Consider the following 22,979-nt stretch of genomic DNA (forward strand, 5'->3'; position numbering starts at 1 on the left):
TCCTCTTTAGGGCTCAATGGACAGCTGCCACTGGTTTGTTTGTTTTCCAAAGGACGCAGGGCCCTAGTGGGTTCTCGGAGGAAACCAGGGCTTCTCATAAAAACATGAAGAGAAAGGCAGGCCCAGAGATGTCCCGCCCTCCACCCTGCCCCCTGAGGGCCCAATCCCAGCCTCTGAGCCACTGCCTCCCTCCCCTGCTCTCAGCTGGCCTAGTAGGTGGGTGTGAGAAAACACAGCTGAGAGGCTCCTCTCTCTGTGGCCTCAGAAGTTCAAAGCTGAAGAGGGCTGTGGAGCGATCTCAGACTTCCCACATGTCACCCTTGTGCAGGCTCACAGAGGGTAACGGACTTGACTGGGGTCACGCAGCTAGAATGACAACTGGGCCCCAGGTGCTGCCTCCCAGCACATAGGCCACTGCGCCCCGGCAGGGCTGGGACCCGCTCCTCTAAGCCCTGCTGTGAGAGCAGCCGCTCAGCCCCAGCCTGTGCCCGGGGAGGCTCCCCGCTCTCGGTGCTCCCCCTGGAGTTCCCGGCCCCTGTGCGGGGCAGGACGACAGAAATGGGTGTGCTGGTAGTGTTCTGTTCAAAGCTCTTGGCCCAAATATCAGTGATACCAGTTACCCCACACTCACTCCCTGCCTGTGACGTGGGGGGGAGGGGTGGGCCAAGCCCGGGGTGGGGGCAGCCCAAGGCGTCCTGCAGGCTGGGCGGGGGTTTGTATGACCTGACACCCGGGCCCCATTGTAGGCCAACAGCATGTTTTCTGAGGTCGATGGATTGCGATTTTATTTTTGCTAAGAACATTTTTAGGTGCCGGTACTGGCTCGGGGAGGAGATGTCCTCAGTAGATATGGTTAGCCAAGCTGTCCTTTCGGCTTCCGCCCTCCATGCCAGCCCCCCTGCCTGCCAGCTCTCTCCTGGCAGAGCCGGGTCCCTGGCTCCAGGCTCCTTAGCTTGGGTGTTGGCAGCCCCGTCAGGAGGGGACCCGGGCTCCTTCATTATGGCTACCCGCCCCCAGGGCACTTGTGCCCACGGTCCTAGCCCCAATGAGTCTGAGTGGGGGTGCTGAAGAGGCCCAAGGGAGCCTACCCCCCCACACACAGTGGCTGGAATAGGTTTCGGGAGACAGATGGCTGAGCCCCTGCTTTGCCAGCACTTCCCAGAGGAGAGGGGCAGGAGATGCACAGCCGCCTCCCCTCCCCTGGTGCTGGGATTTGGCAGAGAATGCTGAGCCAAGGCTGAGGCGGGGCGGGGACGGGGGGGGGGGGTGTAAATACTGCTGGTGGTGTCCCCAGCACCGTGGGCCCCACTCTGGCAGGAGACCAGAGGGGTCTGCACTTGGCCTTCCAGCCTGGCAGAGCCCTTCTGAGTGTTAGGCCAGGCTGGAGGGCTGCACTGCGGTGGGGACAACCAGACCTCCCAGGAAAGCCTGTCCCTACCAGGGGCCCAACCTCCACGGCTATCTCCCGGGCCGTGGGGCGTGCTGGGAGGCCTGCTTGGCTCGCTGCCGCCGCAGCTTCACAAACGCCTGGGCCTCACGATCCCCCTTCCTGCTCTCCAGCAGCCGCAGGACTGGGTCCCCTGTGAAGAGAGGTGTTTGGGGGTTAGGTTCGGGGCGGGGGGGCAGTGCCTGGGTAGTGCAGGGGACAGCAGGCGACTGTTACCTTCTAATATGAGGACCTCAGGCTAGCTAACCTCTTTGTGCCTCAGTTGTCTATAAAATAGCAAGAATAGTATCTGCCTCATTGGGTGGTGGTACGGATTGAAAAAGTTAATAGTATATGTCAGGAAGTAGAACTGGCCCATACGTGCACAAACACGACCTCCTGTTAGCAAGATGGGCCCTCCCCAGGTAAATATGGTGACCTTCCTCCACCAGAGACAGTCCCTACACTTGGCCTGGCGTCAGTTACGCTGGCTTCTTGATTGACCCAGAGGTCTCAGCAACATCAGCCACCACGCTGGCTCCAATGGCTTCACCTCGGGGGGCCTCAGTCTGAGCCTTGACAGGCTGCCCCTCCCCTGCACCCCCAGCGCTGGGCTCAGGCCTACCGTTGGGCGCGGGGTAGGTGAGGGGCAGGCGCGTCTGCGGCACCTCCCCAGGCTCCTCAGTCCCGTGCAGGCCGTGCACCGAGCGCAGAGGCAGGAAGGCCTCCCCTTCCAGGTCATCGGCCCCCAGCGTGTCGTGGTCCAGCACCGTGAGCAGGAGGCACGCCCCGTCCTTCTGGCACGGCTCAGCAGGCACCAGGCTGGGTGGGGGGCAGAGCGGGGCTCGGCTGCCCACCCCACACACTGCCACTCCACCCACCCCCACTCTTGGGCTCACCTCCTGGTCCCGAGGACCGGCCAGGACTGGGAGGGAGACCCCCACACTGCGGGGAGGGAGGGGTGCAAAGGCCACGGGGTCTGATGCTGACAGGGCCGATGCTTTAAACCAGGGGGCGTGTCCCGGGCCGGGGCCGCTGGTGTTGGGCAACAGCGGACTTCAGGTCAGGACCCTTCCCCGGAAGTGACAGGGGGCGTCTCCCCCAGCAGCCTTGCCCCTCCCAGGGAGCAGACTGGGGACTGATGCCAGCAAACCCTTGTCCCAGGTGCCCCTCCCACGGACCCAAACGAGGTCACCTCAGGGGAGCCCGTTGGGCCCAGTCAGTGCGAGCTGGTCCAGGGCTGGGGAAGCGCTGCCAGCGTGGGGCCCACTCACAATTCAAAGGTCTCATCGAACAGCGGGTGCAGGTCCTTCTTGTGCTTCTGGGTCTCCCGGGGAGCCAGCTCGGGGAATGCGTGCCTGGGCTCCAAGGTCAGCTGGACAAAAGGGTCGCTGGAGCCTGGCAAGTGGCGGGGGCGGGGGTGGGTGGCTACAATGGCCAAGGATACCCCAGCCCCGTCCAGCCTCCACTCCCTGCGGCTGTGCCCTGCTCGGCAGCACTGCCCCCTCCCGGCCATCCGGAGGAAGTGCACCCAGTGCCCCCGCTGGGCGAGCAGAGCCCCCGGCCCGGCGTGGCCAGCGGGCAGCCTGCGCTCACCGTTGGCGTCCAGGGGCAGCAGGTTGGAGGCGCTGAGCAGCTCCACGCGCAGCTTCTGCTCGGAGGCGCGGTAGGAAGCCTTGATGGTCACGGCCCCGAGCTCCTCGGTGGTGGTTTCGGCCTGGGGGGGGGGGGGGCACGTGAGCGTCAGCGGGGCCGGGGCGGGGCGGGGCGCCAGGGGGAGGGACCGCCCTCACCTGCTGCTCCAGGCGGCTGCTGAAGTACCTCCTGATGAGCTCGCGGCTGGAGGCCGCCTGCAGCTCCAGGTCCCTCTGCAGGTCCTGTGAACGGGCCGGCCCAGAGGTCACCTGCACTGTCACCCTCCGCCTCGGCCCGGCGCTGCCCTCCCGGGGCTCGCAGCGCAGTGGGCGGCGTTAATCTGACATGGAAAGCTCTGGGCGCCGGGACCACAGGCCGGGACACACCCTCAGGATTGCCTGGCAGAGGGGCGAGCCACCCTAGCACCCCCTCCACATGCTCAGACCCTCACGCCTGGCTTCATGTTCTGCTGCTGCTGTTTCCTTTTTTTGGACAATGAGGCCCACGGTTTTTTTGTTGTTTTGTTCATCCTCACCCCAGGAGCTTTTCCCATTGATTTTTAGAGAGTGGAAGAAAGGGAGAGAGACAGAGAGGGGAAAACATCCATGTGAGAGAGACACATCGATTGGTTGCCTCCTGCACACACCGTGACCCGGGTCCAGGGATTGCAACCGAGGTACATGCCCTTGACCGGAATCGAACCCAGGATCCTTCAGTCTGAGGCTCTACCCAGTGAGCAACACCAGCCAGGGCTAAACGGGCCCACGTTTTCATTTGGTGCTAGGTACTGTGGCTACGTAGCTCTCCTGGACACAGGTGAGCACGGGAGGGCTGGCTCCCCCACCCCAGCCGCACCAAAGGCCCGTACCTTGAAGGTGGCCGTGTGCAGGGCCTCGGGCGGCAGGCCACAGCCCTCAGCATAGAAGCAGATCTCCAGGTTCTAGAGGATGAGCAGACACATCAGAGGTGACCCCGCACACACACCAACAGGGATATCATTGCATCACTGGATTCTTACCTGCAGCGCAACCTTCAGCCTCCTAGAGGCCAGGGGGCAGCTCCGCTGGGCCGTGGCCACCTCCACCAGCACCGTGAGCGTGTGGGTCCAGAGCAGGGTCAAAAGGCTGGGTGAGGAGCCGCGGGATGCCAGACACAGGACAGAAAGATGAAGACGGGGAAGCAGAGATGCTTTTGAGAAAGGACCTCATGGGACCCAGGCCCATCCACAGCTCCTCCTCACCTCACCCCCCACCTGCTTCACAGGTGAGACTGGGGCCAGGGCCCAGGCAGGGAGCTAGGGAGTGAGGGCTGGCCTCCTGAGGGCAGGGGGCGGGCAGTTGGGGGTTAGGGCAGCTGGACCCAACCTTGTGCAGAAGCCTTCTCAGGATTATCAACCCCAACAAACAAGGGGTGGGGAGGCTGCTCCCCATGACTGATCGTGGGTCAAGATGGCAGTGGCCAAAACGAATAGGATTTCAGCCCGCCGCATGGAAAAGCATCTGCTTACTGTTGGGAGGAAAAAGTAGCAGCCAAGCCACAGGCCTAATAGCCACCTGAACTCTCATGTGTCAAAGTGAAGCCAGGCGGTTAAGTACGAAAATGTGCAGTAGAGAGCGTGGAGGTCGACATTCAAAGTAGCTAACTTGGTCACACACTCGTGCACCAAACACTTCTAAGGGCTTTTGAGACAGTGGAGAGTAAAGCTCCTATCTTGGTGGAGATTAAATTCCGTTTTAGGTGAAAATCAAAGCTCAAAACTGGCATTCTATGGCTTAAGAAATAAAGAAGGTGGGCTTCTGGCCTAGCTGGTTTGCTCTGTGGATAGAGCATCAGCCTGCAGATGGAAGGGTCCCAGGTTCAATTCCGGTCAGGGCACATGCCTGGGTTGCAGGCTCGATCCCCAGTGGGACATGCAGGGGGCAGCCAATCAATGATTCAATGATTCTCTCTCATTGTTTTTTTTTTCTCTCTCTCCCTCTCTGAAATCAATATATATAATTTTTTTTATAGAAGGTGCACTCTTGCCCTGACTGGTTTGGCTCAGTGGATAGAGCGTCGGCCTGCGGAGTGAGAGGCCCCAGGTTTGATTCTGGTCAAGGGCATGTACCTTGGTTGCGGGCACATCCCCTGTAGGGAGTGTGCAGGAGGCAGCTGATCGATGTTTCTCTCTCATCGATGTTTCTAACTATCTCTCTCCCTTCCTCTCTGTAAAAAAAATCAATATACTAAAAAAAAAAAAGAAGGTGCGCTCTCATGCCCCCACCCCCCATCACTAGGAGTGGAGTAGGGGGCAGGGCCTGCGGCCACCTGGAGGATCTGACACCATCACCATTGTCACTGTGCCTGCAGCTCATGACCCCTTCCTTTGTACAGGCTCTGCTCTCAGCACCTCAGTGACTCATTTAGTCCTTAATAGAGGCCAGAACCACGATCATCGACACAGAAGACTATACAGTAATCCAGTCAAGAGCATCCCCCAGCAGCGGCGAAGCTGAAGGCTGAATCCAGCTTGTCCAGACCCCACGCCCTTGACCTCATCCCCCACTGCCCCTGAATCGTGGGAGAGGAATGCCAGCTGCCCATGACATTAGGGGGCAGTCTGCCGGGCCGGATGGCCCGAGGCTCATGGAGAAAGGACATCAGGAAGTGAGCTTCCTGTCCCTAGAGCAAGCACTAAAGCAGAGGCTAGTGGCCGCCTCCCCTGGGAACGATGCGGAGGCAGGAAAGGGGGGCAGGTGGGGCAGGGGTGAGTGTGGGCGCGGGGGGCAGCGCTGCTGCGGACCTGCTGAAGTTCTCCTGCACCAGGTTGGTGTTCATGTAGCAGAGCTCCACCTCCAGGAACTTCATCAGGGGCAGGATGGCCTGCGGAGAGGGACAGGCAGCATGTCCAGCTGGGCCCATCCTGGTCCCACCCGGCCCTGCCCGCCTTGCCGCTCCTCCCCCAGAAATGCTCTTGCTCCTTCCCTTGTTTCCTGCAGGTTGACTCCGCCGGCACCCACTGAGTAAGGCCTTCCCAGGCCTCTCTCTGAAAATACAAGCCTCCCACACGTCCCACTTCTTTCGTGTTTCATTTTTCTCTTTGGCACCTATTGGCTTACGCACCGTGTGTGTGTGTGTGTGTGTGTGTGTGTGTGTGTGTGTGTGTGTGTGTCCATATACACATATTCACATACACATACAGTATATTTAAGTCACGGCAACAGCTCTAGTTACAGACATACTTGGTTCTGCTTTCACCGCCCCCAGCAGAATGTAAGCTCCAGGAAGGCAGGGCTTTTGTCACGGCGCTCACTGCCCCATGTCCCCGTACCTAGGCAATGCCTGCACAAGTGGGTGCCTGAATAATGCTGGGTTCATGAGGAACCTCCCAGCCATCGAAGGTAAGCCTCACTATCCCTGCTGGCAGATGAGGAGACAGGCCAGCGGGCTGTGTGAACAGGGCAGCTGTGCGGGGAGGCAGCCGAGAAGGGTGTGCCAGGTGTTTGGCGGCGAAGTCCCAACCTGCCCCATGGCCGCCTACACTCACTGCGCGAGGAGAGCTCGGGAATGTCCCAGGCCTGCCCCCTCAGCACCCAAGGAGGCCCAGGAGGGGACAGTCCTTGCCCACGGCTGGCCTGGGGGGCTTCTCTCGGACACCCATGACGTCCAGCCTCCTGCCCAACCTGTTCTCCTTCGCAAACCTAGACCCATAGAGCTGGCAAAGGTCAGTGGGAGGGAGCCACTCACATCCTCCGGCAGCACGGACTCCCTGACGCCCACCAGGCTGTGGATGTGCTTGGCAATGCCCGCCTCCAGCTGCGGACACAGAACAGCAGGGCGGAGGCCAGGGCCTGAGTTTAGGTTCGGGAAGGAGTGGGGGCTGGACACCAGCCTGCTGTGGGGGAGGCTCTAGGCTGAGGATGGGCGGGCCAGGGTCACCGTGGGTCGGACAAGGTACCTGCTCGGCCAGGGTGCGGACGCCGGTGCGGATCTCGTGGCTGAGCCCCGCCAGCGCGCTCTGCAGCTGGGCGTGCAGCGTGTTCCGCAGCTGCTCCTGCTCCAGCACAGCCGCTACCCGCTGCTCCAGCGCCTCCCATGCCAGCTGGGTTGGTAGCCTGCCGATGACCAGCCGCAGCTGCTCCATGTCATTCACCACCACGCACAGCTGCGGGCAGGAGGGCACGGGGATGCAGAGCTTCCTGAATAGGGGCAGGTGGGCAGTCTCTACCCGATCCCAGCCCAACCTTTAGCTCTGGTCCTTACCATATTGGCTGCCAGGCCCTGGTCCTTCTGGCCTACAGCGAGCTCACGAGCCCGGGCCTTTATCAGGCTGCAGTACACCAGGGCCAGCCGACAGGTGTCCTGGGGTGAGGAGGGGGTGGTCAATGGGGGGGGGGGCACCCAGGAGGGGCAGATGGCGAAGGCACAGGAATCTCAAGGACTGGGGATGCAGGCCCTGGAGAACCAGGGTGGGCGGGAATGAGGCTGCCTTAGAAGGCGGGAAGGCCGCGGGGAAGATGCCGCACCTCCACGAACTTGACCGTGATCATGAAGGCCTCCTCTGGGTCGGGCCAGTCCAGCTGCTGGGCAGTGTGGCCGATCTGAGCAAAGCAGGTGGACAGATCCACAGCCGAGGTGCTGTGCTTGATCAGCTCACCCAGGGGCACCAGCTGGGAGATGGGGAACAGTCAGAAAGGAGATCCATGCCCTCCTCCCTCCTCCCTTCCACAGCATTCCTTGCTTCTACCATCTGCAAACAGAGCTGGGCAGGGGGCTACAGGGGAACAAGCAAGGCTCCGCCCAGACTCCCTCCCCGCAACCCCACCATCCCCCCAAACCCTAACCACCCACACCCCCCACTGCCCTCACCAGCCCCACTCCCACCCCCCACAACGCCCACCGCCCCACCCCCCACTGCCCTCACCAGCCCCACTCCCACCCCCCACAACGCCCACCGCCCCATCCCCTGCAAAGATCAGTCTGTGAAGGGAAGCCACAGCTCCAAGGATAACCAGGCAGCGTTTTGTATACAACTGGCCTAAAAGCATCCTTTAGCCTGGCCGCAGCGGCTCAGGGGTTGACTGTCGACCTATGAACCAGGAGGTCACGGTTTGATTCCAGGACAGGGCACATGCCCAGGTTTTGGGCTTGGTCCCCAGTAGGGGGCGTGCAAGAGGCAGCCAATCAAAAATTCATCATTGATGTTTCTGTTTCTCTCCCTCTCCCTTCCTCTCTGAAATCAATAAAAATATATTTTTTAAAATAATGAAAAAGAAAAGCATCCTTTATCACCAGTGACCTGCTTCTGAACATCCTGAAGTCCCCGCGAGCCCCAAGCCCCACCCTAAAGCCGGGACCCTGCCCCAGCCCAGGCCCCGCCCCGGCCCCACCCCCACCTGGTCCATCTGCACCGCGCGCTGCACCCGAGCCAGGGCGACGCTGTACGTCTTCTGCAGCCAGGAGGGGATGGCGGGCTGGAACCAGCGGTGGAAGCTGTCCAGGGCCAGGACTCCATCCCTGGGGAGAGCCGGGACTCAGCCTGGGGAGGCGGGGCCAGCGGGGCGGGCGGCCGGCCCTCCTGTCGCCTGCGGCCCACCTCTCCGAGGGCGCGGGGCCCAGCCGGCAGAGCTCCTTGAGGCTGATGTAGAGCTGGAACAGGCTCTCGCCCATCTCTGGGGACACCGGGCCGCTCACCGCCGCGGCCGTGTGGTCCTGCACCCGCTTGGCCACCTGCGAGGGGACGGCGTGGTGGGCGGGGCTCCAGGGCCAGGGCGGGGGGGGGGGGGGGGGGAGGCCTGGGCCCGGGGGCTCACCAGCCACTGCAGCTCCAGGAAGGCCATGGAGAAGAGGTCGACCTTCAGAACACTGCGGGAGGGGCGGCAGGTGACCTGGTGCCACACACGGGGGTCCCTCTGGTCCACGTGCGGAGCCCCTGCCCCCACTCTCCCAGCCCCGCCCCGCTCACTTGTGGAAGAGTTTGTTCCAGGTGCGCTGGCACTGGTGCAGGTCGCCAGTGATGTCCTGTACCAGGCCCAGCAGGGCCTTGCCCGCCTCCAGCAGGCCCTGGCGGGGACAGGGGAGAGCTGAGCGGGGCTGGGAGAGCAGGCGCCCAGCCACCACCCTGCACAGCCCCTCACCTGCACCATGGGCTGATGGTGCTGCTGCTTCATGTGGAACCATTCCACGGTGCCAGTCTGCGGGCAAAGAGGCAGTGAGCAGGGGGGCTGCTCGGCCCAGGCACATGCCCTCCCCATCCCCAGGGGGGCACCATACCCGCAGCGCCTCGGTCACCAGGCGGGGCAGCGGGGCACTGTCCGGGCACAGCTCTCCAAAGGCCTTCATCTTGCACATCTGGACCAGGACCCTGTGAGGACAGAGAGCTGCTGCCCACCCCCTCCCTCCCTCCACAGCTTCCCATCCCTGCAGGCGCCCCCGCTGTTCCCTAGTCCCCGACCAACTGACCGGAGGAGAGACTGCAGCCGGGCTGGGGAGTCGGCGACCGAGAGAGGGAAGACCGTGCGGAACCTCCGGATGAGGGACAGGCCGTAGGCCAGCAGGGAGGTGAACGAGGTGGCCAGCTCCTCCCGCTGCAGGCCCAGGAGCACGCCCAGGAAGATGCTGTGAGGCCCGAGCTGCCTGATGGGGCCCCCACAGCCGCTCCCGTCCCTGGGCCCTGCCTGCCCAACACCCTCACCCCGCCCCAGCCCACCTGTTCTGCCTGGAGACGGCCCTGGATCCACTGGTACTCGATGCTGGTGATGGGGTGCAGGAGGCAGCTGCTGGGGAACTCCAGGCTCTGGTAGACTCGGCTGTAGGCCAGCCACTGCCTGTGGCACACGGAAGCCCTCAGCCTGGCCAGGCTGGGCACCTCCCTTCCCGCTGCTCGCCCAGCCCAGCCTGGGGGGGAGGGGAGACAGCGCCTCCCCCGCCCCGAAGCCTCCTGGGATCCCACTGACCCGCCGAGGCTGAAGGTAACCCAGAGGATTTCTGTGCCTATAATGCGCTTCAAACATGTGAGTTAATCACCCGTCTCTTAAATTAGGACACGTGTGATTTTAAAATTCGGCTTTCTTGCTGCTTTTGAAAAATCAGATTTGGAGACTTGAGCAAACACTGGCTGGAACTTCCCTTTAGATAATTCAGGGGAGACTTCCCCGAGGTGGTGACGACAATGAGACAAGGTTCGAGTGGGAGGGTGGGGGCGGGCACGGCCCTGGTACTGTCCCTGCCGGGACATGGCGGCCACCTGCGTGACAGGCCTGGGCCCGGTGGGCAAACCAGGCCCTCCTCACCTGCCCCCACCTGTCCAGGAACCCCCGCTGCCCCCAGTCCTCGCGCTGCCTCCTCCCACCCCTGACTCCAAAGCCAAGTGTCAGCCCTGCTCAGGGCAGCACCCGCTGTGCCCTCCTTCCGACCCCGTGTGCACTGAAATGCCTGTGAGCTCACATGTGCGCCTCCCTGGCCTTCCCACAACTGCTGTGACACCGGATGTGACAGGCCCAGCAGAGCCAGTAGCCTCAGGGCACAGACTTGCTGCAGGAAGGCAGTGGCCTTGGGAAGGGGGGGTGGGCCTGGGGCAGGGCTGGCAAACTCAGATGCCCAGGATTCAGGTGCTGGCAGGGAGTGACGTGGGCTCGAGGGCAACGTGACGGACTGGGGGGGACATGCCGCTCTACGCTGACCCACCGCAGCCCAGCAAGAGGCTGCGTGGACGTCAGTGCTGAGATTTCACGAGAGCTGGCGATACGAATCTGTACGGAAACCCCCCGATTTTACAAGTCGGCAACGAACTCAAAACTGCAAACAGAAACCTCTGGGGGGTTAGAGCCGGGCTGCCAGCCCACGGGGGGCCGGAGGGAGGGAGGGGGTGGTGCGCTCACGCCATGGACTGGTGGAAGTCGGACAGGTCCTTCTGGGTGGCATGGAGAAACAGGATGGTGGCAGCCTGGGGACTCAGCGACCCGTCCCAGGAGGTGCTGCCTGCCTGAGGGCACAGGCGGAGGGGTCAGGGCCTGGCAGGCAGACCAGGCCCTGCCCAGCCCGGGAGGGCGGTACCTGGTGCTGGGTGACCTCGTGGGCCACGAGCTGCTGCAGCAGGTGGAGGTGCACCGTGTAGCTGTGCTGGGAGCGGCTGGCGGCTGTGGCTCGCTGCAGGAGGGCCAGTGCGGGGTGAGCCGAGCCCCCGCGCCCGGTGCGGCCCATCCAGCCCACTGGGGGCCCCTGGCCCTCGGCCCAGGCCTACCCGCTTGTGAATGAGCTGGAACTGGAGGTGGCACTGGCCACGGTCTGGGTAGGTCTCGGTGCAGGGCTCCAGACGGTACCACTGATCCTCCCGGCAGCGCAGGTCCTGGCGGCGGGGTCAGGAGATGCTCACGCCCACGAGTGGGGACAGGGAGGCGCCAGGAGGCAGACCTGGAACCCGCCCGACGCCCTCACCGACCCCCTCCTGCCTCTCTCCCGCCTCTTCCCCGCCCCACTCACCTGGAGCCTCAGAACCACGTTCCCCAGAAAGTCGTCCTGGCCCTTGTCCTTGCGGGCATCCTTGAAGATCCTGTTCCAGGCAGGGTGCGTGAGGGAGACGGGCCCAGAGCCTGAGGGGCCAGGATGGCACCTGCTCCCCATGTGTGGCCACCGGGCCCAGCAACTGGTGTTGGGTGTGTGGGGGAGCCCCCACTCCTTCCCTGGGAGCCCGGCGGCACCCACCTTCGCAGCCCATGCAGGTCTGTGAGCTCCCCGAGCTTGTGCCGGACCGACTCCACAGTGTCCAGGTCCCTGGTGGCACAGGTTCGAGCTGGAGGTGGAGGGCCTCCTGGGAGCTCCTGACCCCGTGGGTTGGAGGCTGACACCTCGCCCCCCCATGTCTCCCCACTCCCACAGCGGGGCCTGCTCCTCACCACATGTCCAGGTGGAAGCTCGCGCTGTTTATGTCCTCAAACTCCCTGTCGGGAGAGGAGGACACGGGTGAGGGCCTCGGAAGGTAAACCCACCGTCCAGGCCACAGCTGCCCCAGTCCCCGGAAGCACCACCCACTGTGGACTTAGCCCCTTCCTGGCAACTCCACCTCCCCTCCCAACCGCATCCCTCCTCCTTTAAGTTAAGGCTCAGGCTACCCCAGATCAGCCCTGCAAGCTGACCTCTGCACCCCCGACTCCTCCAGCACACGGCCAGCCCCATCTGTCTGCCCTGTCTGTCCGCCCCGTCTGTCCGCCCCGTCTGTCCGCCCTGTCTGCCCTGCCTCAGGAGCGGCCTTCTCCTCGGCACAAGCCAGGCCCCTCCCCAGGCCAGGAAGTCCTGCTGTTCTTGCTCCCGGGGGACCCTCCCACAGGGACGGGCCACGTACAGGATGAAGGTCTCGTCCCAGACGGGGTTGAGCGTCTGGGTGATGACCTGGGTGCGGTGGGTCTGCTCCTCGGGGATGGTGTGCCTCACCACGGCCTTCGGCTGCCGCCGCCGTGACCCCGGGCTGCCCCCCGGCACGCCCACCCCCTGCTCGATGCCCAGCAGGCAGTAGGGGTCACTGAACCCTGGGGGGAGAGGCAGGAGGGTGTTGGCCGGGCTCTGGGAGGGCCCTTCATCACCCCCACCCGACTCCGCGGGCAGGGAGCCATCAGCACCAGGGCAGCCTCAGGGTGTCTGGGGGAGCCAAGCCCCCACTCAGAGTTCCAGGACAGACCGATGCCAGGAGAGGAAGGAGCGGGAAGAAGGCCCTCAGGCCCCAGCACCCACTCACCGCTGACATCCTTGCCCAGGATGCCCTTGGCTTGTTTCACTGTGGCCTTCAGACAAAATACTGGCTTCTGGAGAGAGAGGAGGGGCGCCTGAGTGGCACAGGGGGCTGGGCTCCCAGCCCCAGCCTCGCCCCGATGGCCCCGGGCCAGGGCTACCTCGAGCTCCTGGACCTGCTGTAGCATCTGCTGGTGCTCCTCGGGCTCCACCTGGAAGGCCTGCGGGTAGGAGCGGGCGGTGGGTGGAGGGGCCAGGCGGGACGGCGCTGCCGGGTCCAGGCTGCGGGGCGGGGCCGCGCTCACCTCCCGCAGGTAGCGCAGCAGCTCCGAGGCCTCCTTCACGTGGCTGGGCTCGGGCCTCCCCACGCGGTGCAGGACGGTGTAGAGAGCCTCCTCGTAGAGCAGGGCCCGCTGGGGCACAGCGGGGGCACCTCAGGACCCAGCCACCCACCACCAGGCCTGAGCCCCACCAGGCCCGGGACACAGCACCGCCTGCCCGCAGCGGGGCTGGCACACCCACACATGCAGGGGCGGGGGGGGGGGGGCGCTGTGGCCGTCAGCTCGGCCCGGATGCCAGGGGCTGCTTGGAGGACGCAGGCCGCTTCCCAGCCCCTCTCTGCGTCCCACACTCCGGCCGACTCTTACCTGCTCCGGGGAGAAGTGGTGGGACGGAGGCTCGATCTGGGGGGCAAGGTGGAAAGACAAAGTTTGGGGGGCCGGGGTCAGGGCCTGGACCAGAGCGGCTCCGCAGAGCAGGCCCCGCCCGGCACCCAGCCCCCGGCGCACCTGTTCCCCCAGTTCCCCGAGCAGGCCTCCTGGGGGGCCCGCCCCTGGGCCGCCTTCCTCGGCCCCCGGCCTGTGGTGGCCGAGGTCCATGGTGCTCAGCGGCCCCGGCAGCGTGAGCCCTTGGCCCCCGGGGCCCCCCTCCTTTCCTTCCCCAGAGGAAACAGCGAGGCTTATCGGTGGCCACGCTCGCACCCCAGCGGCGGAAGTGAGGCCTGGCAGCGGAGGTGGGAGACAGGGGGTCATGGCAAGCAGGCCTGGGGGCTGCTCAGCGGGTCCCCAAGCCGCCTGGCCCGGTGGGGGTACCCCCTGCCTGGTGGAGCCGGTGCCTTTGGAGCCTGAGGAGCTCGGGGCGGGGCTCCACCAGAGAGAGGGGCTCAGACCCCGACCTCAGGCCCAGGGGTGGCCCAGGGAACACAGACCCTGCTCTGCTGACCCGGAAGGCTCTGCCCGGGGGGGGGGGGGTTGGGGGGGGGCAGGGGAGACGAGCACACACTCAGCCCCAGCCCCAGAGAGGTGGGGCCCGCACCCCAAGACCACAGAGCCCCACCCAGGCCAGCTCTTCTCCCCGCTGAGGTCACTCCTACCTCCCTCGTCGGTTGGGGCAGGGGATCCTCTGTATCTCGGACCCTGCGGCGCCTTATCTTGATGGCCTGTCGCAAGAGGGGAGGGCGCCGCTGCTGCGAGTGGGACAGGAGTGTCGCCATGGTGGCCGCTGCCCTTCCCTCCGCGCCGCAGCTGCGGGGGAAGATAGCGAAGCCACAGGATTATGCAAAGGGCCAGGGCTGCCACCCTGAGCCGGGAGGGGCGGAGGGCAGGTGGGGAGAGGGTCAGGTCCGCTTTCACCACCTCAGAGGCCCCGTGGGGCCTGCACCTTCCTCCCTCCCGCTGGGCTGGCCCGTGGGGATCCTGGGAGGGACTCCGGGCTGGAGGCAGCCGGTGGCCTCATGGGCGGGCCGGCCCCACCCCACCCCACCCACCCCCCTGCAGAGGCTCCCGAGGGTCCCTGCTCCCCAGCAGGGGGCGCCAGGCGGGCCCACTCCCTGGGTGGGTGGGCTCCCACCCACATTTCCTAAGTGGGCCCCAGACCTGGGGTGGGGTCGGGGGGGGGCACAGGGCGGGGGCTCCAGGGAGGTGTCTCCCCGGCAGGTGGCCAACTGCTCAGCCTGCTCCACTCCACAGGTGACATTCCACCGAGGTGACGGCCAGGCTGTGCCAGGCGGGGACGGCCCAAAGGCCCTGCCCCCACAGGACAGCAGCAGGGCGCCCCTTCAAATGTCCTGGGGGGGTAGCCAGCCCGGCAGCTGCCCCGAGCTGGGCTGGCAGAGGCGGCGAGGCTGAGGCAGAGCCTGGCCTCCCTCCAGAGGGCACCTTGGTCCCAAAGAGGCAGGAAAGTGGACACTTCAGGGCTCGGCTTTCTCAGGGCCCAGGACCTGCCCAGGCCAAGCCCAGGCCAAGGTGGGGTGGGAGGGAGGGAGGACAGGCCTGGGCATGGATTCTGGCTCCTTCCTACGCCCTGCCTGGGCACTAAGCGTCACCAGGAGGGTGGCACCAGCACGTCCTGGGGGCCAGTCTGGCCGGTTCGAGACACCCCTCTCTTGAGCCGAGCAGCTCCTGGGGCAGGCGTGGGCAAACTACGGCGCGTGGGCCTGAAATGAATAAAACTAAAAAAAAAAAAAAAAAAAGACCGTACCCTTTTATGTAATGATGTTTCCTTTGAATTTATATTAGTTCACACAAACACTCCATCCATGCTTTTGTTCCGGCCCTCCGGTCCAGTTTAAGAACCCATTGTGGCCCTCGAGTCAAAAAGTTTGCCCACCCCGTCCTGGGTCCAAGCCTGGGCCCGGCCGCACTGCCAAGGGGGGTGAGCACCGCAATCAGGGACACAGGACCTCACACAGGGAGCCTGGCCCAGCCTCCAGGCCTCCTCTCCAGGGCACTGCTGGGCGGCACCAGCCCCGGGGACTGGGGGATGGGGGGGCAGTTGCTGAGTAACCGCTGGGGAATGGAAACAGGAGAGGCCTTCGCTTCCTGGCCCACATGGGCCGCGAGAACAAGGGCCTCCCACAGGAGGGCACACTCCCCGCCCCCGGGGCCTCGGAGCTGGAGCCGGATGGACGCGCTCCTCCCCAGGGGCCACCTCGGTCACAGAGCCACACACGGTCCAGTTACTTCACTTTTACTTCACATTTTCAGCCAACAAATCAAGGTGCAAACAGGGTTTATTTCACATTAATATATTAACTGGAATTGTTTTGTCAAATAAATAGGGAATTCTCTTTACATCACCATCTCCTCACTGCACGGCCAGTCCAGGAGCAGGCGGGGGCAAATCTGAGTGCACCCGGGCACGTCGCCAGGCGTAAGGGGAAGAGGGCCGGCGAGGGGCGCGGAGCCGTCGGGTCAGCCACCCAGGCAGGTCCCGGGGGCAGCGGCCTGTGTTCCAGCCCACCCGGCCGCCCCCAGTGGCCTGCTGGGACGCACACGCCTTCCCCAGTCCCAGGAGCCCCTTCTGGACGGGACAGGCCAAGGGATACCAACCCAGAAACACTAGCAGGAAGCAGGGGGCTCCCTCCTGAGCCTCAGTGTCGGCCCGGATGCCACCCACCCCTGGAAGCTCACGTTAAACTCCACACGTCACAGCAGTGGCAACGAATGACCAGGACGGGGGCGGGGGGGGGGGGCAGGTGTGACACCAGAGGCTGCTGGGGATGGAATGTGAGCTGACAGTCGGTGGAGGGGCCTCCATGGCCAGGCCCAGACCGAGGGCAGGGAATGTGAGCAGGGCTGCCGGGCCCTTGGGGGGACCGGAGGCCGAGGACAACGTGGCTGCCAAACGAGGGAGCTGGACTGCGGCAGAGGAGGTGGCCAGAGAGTCCCTCTGTGGGTAGAAGCTACTAGAGCAAGACAGGGACTGGGGGACGCCCGCCCCGAGGAGAGCCCCGGATGCTGCAAGGAAGTGCGCTGGGCACCTGTGGGCCCCGGGAGAGTGTGGGGAGCTGGGGGTGCAGCTCCCAGTCAAGGGGCCCCTCCCTTCCATGGATGCAGTTCCTGGCAAGTGTTTTATAGTCAGACCTGGAGGAAGAACAAGGCCTCCCCATCACCCACCCCAGACCCGGCCCCCAGGGGAGGGGAGGAGCAAGGATGAGTGACGAGAGGCAGGAGCCGGGGGTCTACTGGGTCTTCTTGTCCTCCGGGGGGTAGTAGGGAGGGGGCGGAGGCTGGTTCTGTGAGGGAGGGAAGGAAAGGCCAATTAGAAGCTCAAACCGAGCCCAGGTCTCCCCACCCCTAAGTCCCAGCCCCTGTGGCCGCCTGCCGCACCCACCGTGGGCATGTAGACGGTGTGCGGGTTGTCCGGGTTGTAGTAGGCGCTGGCAGCTGCTTCTGCGGCCTTGGCTTCGGCTGTGAAGGCAAACACACCAGGGATGAGCCTCCCCCTTCCAGCCGCAGCGGGGCTGGGGCTGCTCTCACCCAGTGGCCGCCGCTCAGGGCAGGGCGCTAGGACCCAGCTCTGTCCACAGCACAACCTTAGCTTTCCCTTACCCCCCCCCCCCGACCTGCCACTGTCCCCCCCAGTCCTCCCTTCCTGTCACCACCCGCCAGGTGGCCCCGGAACCATCTGCCGGGAGCTGAGCAGCTGAGAAGGCCGAGGCAGAGGGAGACCTGCCCGGACCCGGGCACGACTAGCTCTTCATCCTGAGCAGCACCTGCCGGGCCCCTGGGCGGCCCCTAGGCCCGGGCCATGCACCACTGCGGCTCCCAGCAGCCTCCAGCGTTCCGAGGCCCCCCGTGGCCGGGACAGGGCTGGTTTCCGAGGACGGCGGGCGGGCAGCCCGGGGCCTCACCTGCAGGAGTGGAAGGGACCTCAGGGCCGCTGACCGGCGGCTCCATGGGCCCCGGGTAGGGCGGTGGTGGGGGCTGCACGTATCCCATGGCCCCGTCCATCATGGGAGGTCCTGGATAGAACTCTGCTCGGCAAGAGAGGGACAGGGACCCCGTGAGCGGCCAGCCCCCTGGTAGTCCTGGAGCAGGTCCCACAAGTCTCCCCTCTACACCGCCCTGGCCTGGGTGGGGCTGGTTAGTGGGTGGGTGAGGGGTGGGCAGCAAAGGACACACTCACCAGGTGGGGGCGGTGGGTAGGGGTAGCCAGGAGGGCAGGGGTACATTCCATTGGCGACGGGCGGGGGGAAGACATAGGGCCCGGTGGGCAGGTAGGAGTACCCATAGGCTCCAGGGGGGGCTTCGCCTCGGGAGGCTGCAAGCACAGGGGAGAGAAGTGCGCTCTCAGCCTCGGGCTGGGGGAGGGTCCCACCCCTGGGAGGGGGGCTCGGGGTCCCAGGATGTGCACAGCAGATGGGCCTTATCCCTCGCCATCCGCCCCCCGACACGTGAGCTGACCTTGGTTAGAACAAGGTGAGGGGCCAGGATGGGGAGAGGTCAGAGGGGGAGAGAGGTCAGAGGGGGAGGTCAAGAACGGGTTAGAGGGAGAGGGAGAGAGGGGGAGGGAGAGAGGGGGGAGGGGGAGGGGGGGTGAAGGAGGGAGGGAGGCTCAGGGCTGGGACTAGGTAAGGATGCCTGTGCACACAGCTCTCGGGGGCTTAGAGTGTTTGAGGTTCTTGTCACAACCCCCCAGACAGCCCCTGTAGGCCCCCGATGTCTAGAGCCCTGATACCTTGCGACGCCACCTGCAGCATCCGCTGTCCGAACTCGATGGCGCCCCCTGCCGTGAAGGTCAGCTTGTATGAAGCAGAGCCTTCCCAGCCACCTGGGGAGGACAGCGCAGCCAAGCTCAGGACACAGTCACTGTGAGACCACTGGTCCTCTCCGCCCAGCCAGCGCCCGAGGCTGTGGGAAAGGCCTGGCTCTGCGGCCTCGATGGACCAGGCCTCGGCCTCCAGCCACGGCGCCAGCTGCCGCCTCCGGGCTTTTCCTCTGGGAACAAACTCGCCCTCCTGCTCAGCACTGTGAGTGCACCGGCAGGGCCTCCCACCCGTCAAGCCACTTCCCAGGAGCAGGTACCGTCAGCAGCCACCTGCGTTCAAGCTCAGGGCTGATTCACCCTGAGGGGCCCAAGGATGGACTCCCGGACCCTCTGGCCTGGCTCCCACCAAAGGGGACCTGTGAGCCCGTGACAACGCGAGCTCCCGGGGAGGGTGAGGGCCGGGGGGCTGGGCAGAGGTCAAGGGCGCCTAGGAAAGAGCCCGCCAAGCAGGACCGCCCGGCATCACAGAGCAGCTCCTCGGGCTCCAGGGAGAGGCCCCTCCACCCTGAAACCGGGACACGCCCGGGTCACAAGCGCTTCCAACCAAACCCACCTCCGCTACACAGCTGGCGCCCAGGTGTGGGTGCTGGAAGCTAACTCAGACCAGGAAGAGGACGAGCTGGGACGATAGGGGACCAAGGAGGCCATCTCCACGGCCGCCGTCGGGCGCCGGAGCGCCTCTCTGGAAGCCCACGGATGTCCCTAAGCCCCCCGCCCCAGTCACCCACCTCCTGCCTCAGCCTTCACTGTCCCCTTGACGTAGTTTGCACCGAACACGGGCTGCTTGATCTCACAGTCCTTCATCAGATAAAAAGGCATCATGAAGGACCGCATGGCATCCTTCCCCTTGGACAGAAAGATGACCTGCAGCGAGAGAAGGCGAGAACCATCACCAGGCAACCGCCGCCCAGCGGGCCATCGCTTCCTGCGTGTGGCGAGTCCACGCCAGTGCGGGGCGGGCAGCCTGAGCCAGGGCCCAGCGGCCAGAGCTCTCCGCTGGCACAGACCCTCCTGGAGAGAGCCTTTCACAGGGAGAGGCCAGACGTGAGTCCCAGAAAACGGTGCCACCCACAGGCAGCACGGGAGCACAGACGGCTGTCACTTAGGCGGTGGAGGGGGTGGCGCGGAAGTGACAGGGCCTGCAAAGCGAGGGCGGAGGCAGGGGCAAGGCAGGGGAGGAGTCCTGAAGGGAGTCTGGCCTGAGCTTTGCAGAACCAAGAAAGAAAGGCGTGGCGAGGGCGTGGGAGCCGGACAAGGGGGCTGAGGGACCCCTCCCCAGACTCACTGCCCAGGCGGCAGGTCTCACACCCGCGCTTGCAGAATCATCAGTTCCACACCCACACTCCGGTGACCAAAGAAGCCACCTGAACCACCAGACATGGGCTTGGAGCCTCCCCTTTTGCTGCTAAATCCCGGTGAACGCGAGGATGTGCTCCGCCCCCGCCAGGCAGGCCTGACTCCTGGGAACTCCAGGGCCTCTCCCAGGACGCCCGCTGGGATTTCTCTGGAAGTCTCTGTCGCCTGGGCAGCTCTCCGGCGAGGCCACTGTCCAGCCCGGCATTCCTCGCTCTGCAGGGCTGCGCCGGGCTCTCTGCCCGTCCGGAGGCTGTGGTCAGGCTACTGCATCCTGGTTACCATATTTATCACTCTGATGTGCGAAGGCCTGGAGGCTACGCCTACAGAAATCAAAATAACAGCAGCCTCTCCTCCCCAGGCCCAGGCCATCCCAGCAGCTGCCTCCAGGACACAGAGCTTACGCAGCAACAGCGCTGGGACTTGCAGGGTTCACTGCCCAGTGGTCAGTTCGGCTGCACAAACAGCCTGGTGGTTCTAGGACCCAGAAGCACGTGGCAGAGAAACTCCCGGAGTGAGGAACTACCTGTCAGTGGCTCAGAGGCCGCTGGACTCACAAGACTGAGGCTGCCCTAAGACTCACATCAGCTGCAGGAGCCACACCTCCCAGCCAGCCACCGTACGGGGTGACTCACCCGGTAAGGGGTAAGGTAAACGGTGCCTTTCTTGGTCCCTTTGAAGGCCTCTGGCACATTCTTCATGTCATTGAACGTAAGTTCCACATGCTCATAGGACATGAGGATGCTGCAAGGAGAAGAGAGAGGGTCTGATGAGACAGGCTGCAGCCATGATCTGCTACCCAGGGACTGGCCCCTCCTGGTAGGCAGGGACCTGGCATGCCGTCTCTGGAACAGTTTCAACATTGCTGCAAGGAAGCTATTCCCACGGCCATGGGAGAGATGAGCTAGTCGGGGTTCTACTGAATTCCCAGCCCCACTACCAGCCCGAGTGGCCAGCGCAGCAGAGCAGTCGCCGGGCTGTGACGAGCAGTTAGGTTGTCTGAGGTCACTCCTATCTCCTTCGGAGTCCTTATGACAGGTGTTCCATTTCTGTTGGTTTTTTATTTTTATGATTTCAGAGAGGAAGGGAGAGGGAGAGAGACAGAGACATCAATGATGAGAGAGAATCGTGGATCGGCTGCCTCCTGCACGCCCCCAACTGGGGATGGAGCCTGCAACCCGGGCATGTGCCCTTGACCGAAATCGAACCTTGGGACCCCTCAGTCCACAGGCCGACGCTCTATCCACTGAGCCAAGCCGGTCAGGGTATTGTTGGTTTGTTTTTTAATCCCAACACATAAACATTCTAAGACATGACTACACATTACAAAATGGCTGGCTTCGGGGTTCCTTTCAACCTGGGGCTCGTAAGCTGGGTCTGCAGGGATGTCAGTCCCTGGGGCCCCAGAGATGACCCTGTACCTGCCTTTTCCTGGGAAAACCTACAGCTTTCATCTCTCTCAAGGGGTTCGTGACTTGAAGAGTGAGAAGGTCTATTTTACATATGGAATTTTGAACACGAATTTAAGCTGCAAAGACTGTGTACACGTTTTGTTTTCAGATGCTGAAGCACTTTCTGAAACAAGGCACACCATTATTTAGCAGCACTGAGCCCCAAGCCAGGCAGGAGGCCCAACCGAACTGTTACATCTTGTCCCAGAAAAAGCTCACTGAGAGGGTAAGAAAAAACAGTCCCGGGCGATGTTACCAAATGGCATCAACAGTGTCTGTCAGGCCAGGGACTGGCTGGACACAGAGGCTACACACTGGGAGCAACGTGAGGTTTCTCTGATTATAAGATAACAAGGTTGGTCTAAGTTCACGCAGTTCCTCCTCCCAAATATCACAACTTCCTCCACTGGGGAGGGGTCAGCCGGAACGGGACGGTACCGGAAAAGAGAAGCACAGTCCAGAGAAGAGAGGTCATGACAGGAACAGGATGGCAGGTAAGATGTAGAGTTGGCACCCCTGGGTGAGGGCCCTGGGCGCGCTCAAGACTCTGACTCATCCAGCTTCCAGGTGGCGGCTGCTGGGCCGGTGCTGCCCTGAGCAGGCGACAGGCTCTGATCCACCAAATCGCCTCTGGGGACTCGGGTTCCTAAGCTCCTCCTGCCTTTCTCAGCTTAGTCCAACCAGGGCGGGCGGCCCGATGCTCAAGGCCCACAGAGCAAGGAGAGAGGAGCCATCCAGGAGCCCAGGTGGTGGGGGACAGAGCATTCACTGGGGTGGGGTGGGGGGGGGCGGTAGCAGAAAGAATCTGCAAGTGGGGAGACCTCTGCTTTGGGGAATCACCAAGCCGACAGGTATGGCGCTGGACAAACGGTATCTACCTAAGCTCAGCTCTGGCCTCGTTCTCATCTGAGCAGTTCTGGAACATACTGGAAGTTTCACCTACTGATTTTGGAGTCAAGACTCCTTTCCTGGAATTCCATCTGTTACAGCTCCGTGACCTCGGGCAAGTTACTTAACCTCTCTGCGCCCGCCCCCCCGCACCCCCCACCCAGATTCCTTACCTGTGAAATGTGTATAATAACAGTATCTGCCCCACAGGATTTACGTATTAAATACGGTAGGAGAGGGGCAGTGCCTGATGCGTAGTCACATAGTAAAGGCCCAATAGGCGGCAATTATTTTTGTCGAAGGCTCTTCCCATCACTTACAAGTCGCCTTTTCTGGGAAAGGGGCTCAAGAACTACCCCCTGGGCCCCACTGGCTTCCTTCAACTTCGTCCCCGTCCGCCGCCCCACCCCCATCCCGAAGCTGATCGTGGAACCCGGCCCCCCCGCCCGCGGCCCACCCACCTCCTCCAGCCCCGCCCCCAGCCGTTACCCCCCCACCCCGGCACCGCAGCCCAGCAATCTCCCCTCTTCGGCGACTGTTTTGCCCAGCGCCCACCGCCCACGCTCCTGTCGCCCTCCCTTCGGGCCTCCCGGATCTTGTGCAGCGTTTTCACCTCTCGGTGTTGTTGACGATCACTCCGCCGCCCTCCGAGTGATTCTTGTTGAGCGCCATAGTCTCTTGGAAAGGGGTCCCAAGACTAGCAACGCAGTGCGCTTGCGCTCCTCTCGGCCCGCCCCTAGTGGCGTCGTTCGCAATAGAGTCAGCCAATCACAGCTCTTAGCCGGAGGCTGGCCCAACCACCTGATCCCAAGTGTCACGTGGTCAAAGAGTTTACATTCTCTCCCCCTTCCGCCTAGTTTCGCCTGCATCACAAACAACTTGAAGACTACAATTCCCAGAAGGCAATCCTCCCTCAACCTCTCTGTATACTAATGAAGGATGCATTCTGGAGCTTGTAGTCTTCCAGACCATAG

The 22,979-nt window shown here is 63.6% G+C and overlaps 2 protein-coding genes across 3 annotated transcripts; both read right to left on the reverse strand.

Moving 5' to 3' along the window:
* Nucleotides 1-762: 762 nt before the first annotated feature.
* On the reverse strand, nucleotides 763-14,267 carry UNC13D (unc-13 homolog D). Its single transcript, XM_081109733.1, has 32 exons — nucleotides 14,136-14,267; nucleotides 13,411-13,446; nucleotides 13,069-13,176; nucleotides 12,925-12,984; nucleotides 12,771-12,837; nucleotides 12,381-12,564; nucleotides 11,935-11,979; nucleotides 11,744-11,812; nucleotides 11,522-11,591; nucleotides 11,283-11,387; nucleotides 11,096-11,188; nucleotides 10,921-11,024; nucleotides 9,750-9,867; nucleotides 9,503-9,627; nucleotides 9,314-9,404; nucleotides 9,178-9,234; nucleotides 9,006-9,103; nucleotides 8,854-8,905; nucleotides 8,637-8,770; nucleotides 8,437-8,557; nucleotides 7,567-7,710; nucleotides 7,304-7,402; nucleotides 6,999-7,205; nucleotides 6,788-6,856; nucleotides 5,844-5,923; nucleotides 4,080-4,185; nucleotides 3,930-4,001; nucleotides 3,220-3,303; nucleotides 3,023-3,143; nucleotides 2,701-2,824; nucleotides 2,052-2,248; nucleotides 763-1,580 (listed from the first exon to the last, which is right to left on the reverse strand). Exons 1-32 carry the CDS (start codon nucleotides 14,253-14,255, stop codon nucleotides 1,459-1,461), a joined length of 3,282 nt encoding a protein of 1,093 aa, XP_080965859.1. The 5' UTR covers nucleotides 14,256-14,267; the 3' UTR covers nucleotides 763-1,458.
* A 1,488-nt stretch (nucleotides 14,268-15,755) lies between these two features.
* On the reverse strand, nucleotides 15,756-22,780 carry WBP2 (WW domain binding protein 2). 2 transcript variants are annotated; one of them, XM_081109736.1, is made up of 8 exons: nucleotides 22,619-22,766; nucleotides 20,302-20,410; nucleotides 19,042-19,177; nucleotides 18,224-18,316; nucleotides 17,672-17,806; nucleotides 17,397-17,519; nucleotides 16,877-16,953; nucleotides 15,756-16,778 (listed from the first exon to the last, which is right to left on the reverse strand). In XM_081109736.1, the coding sequence occupies exons 1-8, from the start codon at nucleotides 22,675-22,677 to the stop codon at nucleotides 16,725-16,727; spliced, it is 786 nt and encodes a 261-aa protein (XP_080965862.1). In that variant the 5' UTR covers nucleotides 22,678-22,766; the 3' UTR covers nucleotides 15,756-16,724. The 2 variants fall into 2 exon arrangements, with proteins under 2 accessions (XP_080965862.1, XP_080965863.1); XM_081109737.1 differs by lacking the exon at nucleotides 17,672-17,806 and having other exon boundaries at nucleotides 22,619-22,780.
* Nucleotides 22,781-22,979: the final 199 nt, after the last annotated feature.

This window comes from Myotis nattereri (assembly GCF_964212035.1).
Source record: "Myotis nattereri genome assembly, chromosome: 16".
NCBI classification, from domain to species: domain Eukaryota; kingdom Metazoa; phylum Chordata; class Mammalia; order Chiroptera; family Vespertilionidae; genus Myotis; species Myotis nattereri.